The sequence below is a fragment of the Benincasa hispida genome, chromosome 1 (genome assembly GCF_009727055.1).
Source record: "Benincasa hispida cultivar B227 chromosome 1, ASM972705v1, whole genome shotgun sequence".
Taxonomy (NCBI): domain Eukaryota; kingdom Viridiplantae; phylum Streptophyta; class Magnoliopsida; order Cucurbitales; family Cucurbitaceae; genus Benincasa; species Benincasa hispida.
In genome coordinates this window covers 19,935,925-19,944,031 of record NC_052349.1, presented here as the reverse complement: position 1 = coordinate 19,944,031, position 8,107 = coordinate 19,935,925, and the positions used below count along the sequence as shown (strand labels likewise).

General features: G+C 30.1%; 1 protein-coding gene across 1 annotated transcript; it reads left to right on the top strand.

The window, feature by feature from the left end:
- Window positions 1-246: 246 nt before the first annotated feature.
- LOC120071847 (transcription factor MYB111) lies at window positions 247-7,889 on the top strand. Its single transcript, XM_039024246.1, has 6 exons — window positions 247-382; window positions 472-537; window positions 745-808; window positions 895-3,565; window positions 4,082-4,211; window positions 7,179-7,889. Exons 4-6 carry the CDS (start codon window positions 3,433-3,435, stop codon window positions 7,837-7,839), a joined length of 924 nt encoding a protein of 307 aa, XP_038880174.1. The 5' UTR covers window positions 247-382; window positions 472-537; window positions 745-808; window positions 895-3,432; the 3' UTR covers window positions 7,840-7,889.
- Window positions 7,890-8,107: the final 218 nt, after the last annotated feature.

The window sequence follows — 8,107 nt, the reverse complement described above, 5'->3', positions numbered from 1 at the left end:
AACTTATAGTTTAAAACTATAAGAAAATTCCTTTTCAACAATAATTTTTTTTAGTGACATAGCAATTTTCGTTGGTAAAATTTTATTTATAGCAATATATTAAAAAATGTCACAAAACATTATTATCAGCGACGTGACTTAAAATTGTGTCATTAAAAGATTCTACAATGTGTCAATTCATGTCATTAAATATTTATAACTTTAGCAACATAGTATAATGTTACTAAGAATGCATAAAATTTTATGAACTAGGGTAGATTTTCAGCCTTTTTATTTTTCCTCCACCATGCACCCCTAATTTTTAGCTCCATCCCTTTCCCATTTCGTTTTCCCTTTCTCCCTTTTCGTTTTCCCCTTCCTTGAAAGTAATAAGATGTTTTAGGTGAGTTTTAAGGATTTCTTTGGAAGATATTAGATACTCATGAAATTTCGACACTAATTGGTTATTACCCATTGAATTTCAATTTGTAGAATGGGGTTTTGAGGGTGTTTAAGGTCACTGTCCAGTAATATTCGAAGCGTTTTGGCACATTCTTGGTAAGTATTTAATGTTTTGAAACCCTTTAGATTCAATTTGGTTGTTAGAAATTAGTTTTGGAACCTTTAATTATGGTTATGTTTAGGTTTGAAGCTTATTTTAAGTTTGGAGTTGAATTTGGATCCACCACTAATTTTTATAATTGTTTAGGGTGTTTAATGTATGTTTTTATAATTGTTTGCTGAAATTCCTTTAATGCCTTCAAGTTTGTAGGAGTAAGCTTATTCTCACAACTACGAGAATGGTATCAGTGCTATTTGGTTATGTTTAGTAAGTATCAACTCACTTGAAACCCATTCCAACTTGTTTAAAGTATTTTAAAATTGTCCTAAACATTTGGAAATTTTTGTTGGCAGGTGCGGTGTAGTTCCAAACTCTGGATACGTTTCAGACTTATTCAGATACATTCAGCTAGGTCCCAAATCATTTTTTATAAGTTTTCCAGGTGAATTTGTTGTTAAGTTTATTTATGGTTTCCATTGAGTTGTATGTGTTTATAAGTCTTTTTTGTTTATGTTTATATATTTTGCCAAATTCTAGTTTGTTGTTTTTTCTATTAAGTTCATGAGTATCATTAACTTGAGTTTATGTTGAATTGTTTATGTGTGCTTTTGTATTTATGTTTATGCATTTTGTCAAATGAATTTCGGATTTATTAGTCTTTCCTCTTAGTTTGGAAACATTCAAGACAGAAGTAAGAAGACACTTGAGTTCAAGTTGGGTGTAGTGATACTAACGACTTCATTGGAAAAGAGCTAGCTGTAGTGAAACTGACAATGAGACTTCATGAAGTATTTAAGCTCAAAAAGATAATCATTTAGGGTTAATTTTAAGGTTTTAGAGTCTTGTACTTATTATAGTTACCAATTTTGTTTATCTTTGTAAGTTGAATATAGCTTGTGGAGGGACGAATAATTATATTATTTTTGTTGAAGTGAATTAGTTAATTGTTATATTTGTTGAAAGTTTAGTATGCAAATATCTTATTACTTTATTATATCCATATAAATATTTGTTAGTCAACATTCTTCGATGTCGGTCAGTATCCCCTATAATGTCGGTTTTTGGCTGACATTATAGCCTAGTTTTGTTCTAGTGATAACAACTTTATATATTAAATTAAATATTATTTTTTAAATTAATGAAATACCTTTAATGACGTTTATATATGTTGCAAAAGATACTTGCAATGACCATTGATTCACATTTAGTAACAATCTTATAACTTAACTTTTAGAGATGAGTTTTCAATATCACTGTATAACAAAAATAGCGACAAAACATATGTTGCTAAAAGTACGCTTTTAGTAATGTTATAGCAAGTTTTAGCGGCACGTAGTAAGTATGTCACTAAAACTTTCAATTACATGGCTACCGCGACATTCACAGCGGCACGCCTCTACGTGTTGCTAATACTTTTAGCGGCATTTTGCTTTAACAACGCATTTTACTCGCCACTGAAAGTTATTTTTCTTGTAGTATCAAGATAAATCTCATTTATATTAATTTTATTTTATAGTTTTAATATGAATTCAATTCATATTCATTTAATATTGAAACCTCGTTCAAATATTAATACTCTCATATTTTAAAGTTTAAACTTGAATCTCATTCAAAATTAACTTTATATTATAATGTATCTGTATGCATTATATTAGTTGTATCATATACAATAAACATAAATTTCCTTATTTAATATGAACATTTCAATTTTTTTAAAACTAATTATTCTTATTTTACCCTATGTGAGCTAGTAGAGACCTAATGGACCTACAATTATAAGCTCTAATGATCAGAGATTAATGAATTGAACTCTTTAATTAAATTAGTTAACATTCATTAACTATGAGACACTCCACTAAAGACCTATAGTTGCACTCTTATGAACTGTAGAATATTTTGTGTCAATTGATATAACCATTACATATAATTCGATCATTCACAAGTTGTTCGTAATTATAACTAGGTCAAATTATCGTTTTACCCCTGTAATTACCTCTTGTTCCTTAAGTACTACTGATCCTCTAATGAACAATCTATTTATGGTACAACCATAAACTAAGCTCCTTAGCCCAGTGAGAGGGTAGGACCCATTATTCAAGTCCTAGAGTCAGTACTTAAGGGAATAACTTATCTACTTACCCTAAAGGCGGGAAGAAGTGAATTCCATCTTTTGTAGCTTTGTTTTCAACTTCCTACTCGGTCTATTCCCAAAATGGTAGACATATTGAGTTGGTGACTTGGGTCACTCTCACCCATACAAATCATGGACGATCCCTCATATCTAAGAGTCTATAACTCACTCAGGATTGAGATTGAATTACATAGGTCGTCGTTTGAAATATGAATCTCTTCCGTCAACAATGTTACAAAGAGAGATTATATATTTCATGGTCCAATCTTATTTAAAGTCATTGTATAGGATACACCAACTCGCATATCTCTATATGAATGATGAGATCAAATGTCAATTACTTTTTTATTTGATTCTTTGCTTGTTGATTGTTTATGTCATAACACACATAATTATTTTTCATCCACGATGGATGAATGACGTGGTCTACAAATTTACCTTTAAACAGAATGGTAATAACTCCCATCTCACAGTTGTAGCATTAAATATGGCCATCACAATATAGAGAAACGGTAGCAATATAATTAATGAAGTGGGAAAGGGAAAAAGGGTGCAATATTTTAAGTTTATCGCTTTTCCCTTCAATTAGCCCAAACCCTATAAACTTAGGGAAGAACCTCCCCAAATGCAATATTGCAACTCCTCTTTCTTTCTCTAGAGTTATTGAGAATATAACACTATCTTCGTTAGCCAAAGAATTGTTATTGTGTGTCATTTATATTGCCATTGTTGCTTTGATCTTTCTTTTCTCTTGAGAGCTATGGTGAGAGCTCCTTGTTGTGAAAAAGTGGGGCTGAAAAGGGGAAGATGGACAGCTGAAGAAGATGAGATTTTGATCAATTATATTCAAGCCAATGGTGAAGGCTCATGGAGATCCTTGCCCAAGAATGCAGGTTCAATTCAATTCAAATACATTTTCACTTTCTTCTCCTCTTCTTGTAGATTGATTACAATGACTAGTTGTTTGTGTTTTTTTGTTTGTTGTTCTTGTTTTGGTGTTAAGAAGATCAATTTACAAAGAAAAGCAAAAGAAAAAGTCGTTGTTTGATGATGGTTTTGATTTTCATTGACTTATTATTATTATTATTTTAAAAAAGAAATAATGTCGTTATCAAACTTATATAGTATCCAAAAATGAAGAAAATTCAGAAAAAGCAATTAAGAATTAATATTAATTCTTAAATTAAGTTTATAAACTTTACTTTCTCCTTCATTTCTTATCAATATTTTCAAAATCCATGCAAGTTTTAGTTTTTAGAACTAAAAAAAATTGTTTTTATTTTTAGATTTTGACCTAAGAATTAATTCAAATGTCTGTTTAATAAAAATACTAAAAGTCACAGTAAGAAAACAAGCAAAAATTTTATTGGACATGTTTTTTGAGACATATTTATGGTTTTATGGTAAAGGATTGTTAAGGTGTGGAAAGAGTTGTAGACTGAGATGGATTAACTATCTAAGGACAAACGTGAAGAGAGGGAACATCACAGCTGAGGAAGAACAACTGATTGTAAAGCTACATAATGTTTTTGGCAACAGGTACTTATTTTCAATTCAACTATAATCTTCATGTTACTGGCAAGAAATTAAAGAAAATGCCAAATAAAAAGTTACTTTAAGTTTTTCAGACCTTATAATTACTGGCTTAATTTGCTATGATAATCAACTTTTTCTTATATTTCTGATCATTTATTTTTTACAGTTAAATAAGATTATCGATTCCGAAGTCAATAATAAAAATAAAAATTCTATGTGTACTTTTTTTCTTCCTATTTCGGTCTTTAAAATTTTTAACTCTCTCTCTCTTAAAAGAATATATACAAATTCTTTTGAAGTCAAATATACATATATTTGTAAGGTTTTTAACAAATTAAATCCTCTCATAAAAACATGTTGTAACACTGATTTTGTCTCTTTTTACTTATAAACTAAACACATGTATATAAACACATATATTTGACCTGAACATGTAGTGAGTCTCACCTACATCAAATTTTTCGAAGTTAAAAATTCGATCTCTCTCTTTGACATTGTAAAAAAATGTGCATATACCTAAGAAAAATAATGTAACTTGATCTTTTTAATTTAAAAATTTCCATCTAATTAACTTCATTACTAATAAAAATCATATCAATCATAGCGAATATAACTCCATTGACAACTAATATATGTGATAGTGATCAAGAAGTTTGTGTTTTGAATCCCTCTATTCCCTATTTTATTAAAAAAATAAAAAGTTCATATTTTTGCAGTTATTTTCTATTTAAAGTTTAGAAAATTAAACTCTTATGAAAGTGTTTATAATTAAAATAAAATTGGATAAAATACACTTTTGGTTTATAAGATTTGAGGTTAGTGTTTATATAGTCTGTGGATTCAAGAAAAACTTTAACTTTCAAGATTTGAAAAATACTACTAAATGGTCCCTAAATTAACTCGACATTTTTTACTAACCCAAAAGTGACCAAATATATTGAGTTGGCACATTTTTTAACGAGGTGACAAATTTTTAATTAATTTTATATTAATTTGTTTAACATAGGTGGATTTTACTCTTTAGATTTATTCTTATTTGTTTTCTTTCTTTTTCCCTTTTCTCTCCTCCCTCCTCTCTCTCCCGCCTCCATTCCTTTGAAGCCTAGCTCTTCCTCCATGGCTGCCCGACCAAGCTTTCAAAGGTAGGGCTAAATTTTACCACATAGCTTTCATCTTCTTCCATTTTCCCCAACCTCCAAGCTCGAACCTTTATACTCTTCTGTGAAAACAAATCCCAAATCCATCAATTTGGTTCTTCAAATTCCAACTCCAAAACGCTATACTTTCCAGCCTCTTCGTTCTTCTCCCTTTAATTCTCCTTCTTTGACTCTATTTGGAACTTAATTATTCACTTATGGATCTCGTGCGAATTCGTGGGTTGTAATCTTGATCATTTTTAGGTTGTGGGTTTTGGGAGTTTGAGGGAAATGGGGGTTCAGTGAACTTTTTAGACTTGAACAAAAATGAAACGAAGAGGGTTTTGAGAACTGATTATCAATGGCGGCAGAAATAAGATATTTATGTTATGTTTGTGTTTTTTTAGTTATGGTTAATTTGTTTTGCCATAAAATTGCCCTTGAATGCGTTGGTTTGCCACGAAATTACCCTTGAAAATGTACATTTTTACTAATAAAAAGAATGAGCTTTGCTCCCTTGAAATTTTCGGAGGTCCCTGCGATGAATATCCTATTTTTAGAGAGATGCAGGGGAGGGAGAAAGAAGGGAGGAGGAAGAGGAAAGAGAGAAGGAAAAAAGAAAAAATAAAATAAAATAATCAAAATAACCTTACAAAGATATAAAATTAATAAAAAAATTTACCTTGTTTAGAATATGTAACTTAATATGTCACATCACTTTTTTTTTTAAAGTTAATTATTAGTCAAAATAAATCGAGAAACCATTAACCTTTAAGGATTGAAGTATCTTTTCTAAAACTTCTTGACCAAATAGACGCTAACCTCAAATGTTATTTTATCTATATATATATATATATATATTTAAGATACTTATTTTACAAGCACATTATAAAGCCTAAAGTCACTCAAGGCAATTTGAAAAACAATATTTACATTTTGAGATTGTAATTTACTTCTTTTATCACTGGGATTAGTGACCCTCCATATATTTCTATAATGATATTATTTTATCTAATTTTGCACATTAATTTCTAATGACTTTACTTTTAGTTTCACGTGACACTCCTCCTGATATCTTAAAAAAACCCATTTTTAATATATATTTTGATCTAACTTATCAACATGAATCTAATTTAACTAATATAAGCTTATACTATACCAAAATGAGCGTAGCTCAACTGACATTAAGTATGCACAATAATCTCGAGATTAAAGATTCAAACTCCAACCCACATTTATCAAAAGGAAAAAAAAAAACATAAGCTTATTCTATTAATTCAAAGTTGATATGAGGCTTGATTTTCGCACCTCATATATGATAAAAAAAAATTATATTTGATCCAATCTTTGTTCTAAAATGGAACTATTTGATCCAAACAACTAAATCCATGTCATAAAAATCTTGTGTATTGTGTAGAAGGATGCAGTCCCCATTCCTCTTTAAAGCTAATTAACATTCAGGCTGTAGCATTTGTTCTTCCCGGACCACACTTTATTGACGTACAATATTGAAAACCCTAAAAACAAAGAGCAAACGACAAACGCCATTATACTCTCAAGAGTTTCGTTTCCCCATTTCACTCAATCTTGTCTGTCCCAATACAAATAATTAAATATGCCCAACTAAAACTAAAGTTTGGTGGACCCTTAGATTATCTATTATGTCCAATTACTTCTATTCCCATGCATTTTGCTTGATTTCCTTCCATGTATAATAATATTAAAGATATATAACAATATTAAAGATGTTATTGGTGAACACAAGATGATGATGTATGGTTCTTGGGTTAATTAGGATTCTAAATGATTCTTGTTGGATTTGATTGCTATTTAGGTGGTCTTTAATTGCGGGACATTTACCTGGCCGAACAGACAACGAAATAAAAAACTATTGGAACTCTCATCTAAGTCGAAGAATCTATACCCTAACACGACCTTCTGCCAAGTCTTCTTCACTCATCACTGGCATCCTCGATATTTCTCCTGCATCGAAGCGAAAGCGAAACATCAGGAAAAACCAACAATTACAAGCTGCTACAATCAAAGGGAAAGCAATAGAAGAAGGGTTGAACCCAAAAGACGATCATAAAGGAGATCAAAATAGATTGAAAAATGTAGTATTGAGCCCCGTAATGGATGATGGAAGTGGAGAAGATTTGGGACCATATGATTGGCTAGATGGTGAAATAAAGAGACTGAATAATGAAATTAATGAATGCGGAATGGTGGAATCAAGAGGAAATAATGGATGCAATGAGAAAGTGACATGTACTACTGAAGATCATCAAAATGGGTCATGTTCTTCTTCTGTGAATTCAGCTTTGGAAAATGATCAATGGATGAATTGGGATTGGGAAGATAATGGATCAGTTGAAGGATGTAATTTGGACCAATGGGAGCTTGAGAAAATTTCTTCTTGGTTATGGGAAACGGATCAAATTGATCAATGTATTATCGAGAGTCAGGCTTGCTACGAAATAGACAGGCAAAGCTAATGTTTGATTATATATATTTAACTTATAAAATCATATTTGTTTAATGGTAACCTTTTTTCTCTCTGTTTCTAGAAGTCTCTAATTTCAAACTTTGTTTTTGAAAACTCAAAATAAAGTAAAATTTAATAAGAATATTGTGTTCATTTTTTGAAAAATGTTTAAAATTTTACTACATGTAAAAAGGTAAAGGTTATATTACAAGTTTTGTTACTGAAATAGCAAAATATCATAGTTGAGTAGAAGAGATAAAAGGAAGTGGAAATTGATT

Excerpts from the sequence above, each read along its gene's own strand:
- LOC120071847 (XM_039024246.1), top strand. The coding sequence starts at position 3,433 with ATGGTGAGAGCTCCTTGTTGTGAAAAAGTGGGGCTGAAAAGGGGAAGA. Across the intron at positions 3,566-4,081 it reads ATCCTTGCCCAAGAATGCAG|GATTGTTAAGGTGTGGAAAG; the intron begins GTTCAATTCAAT and ends TTTATGGTAAAG. Across the intron at positions 4,212-7,178 it reads CATAATGTTTTTGGCAACAG|GTGGTCTTTAATTGCGGGAC; the intron begins GTACTTATTTTC and ends ATTGCTATTTAG.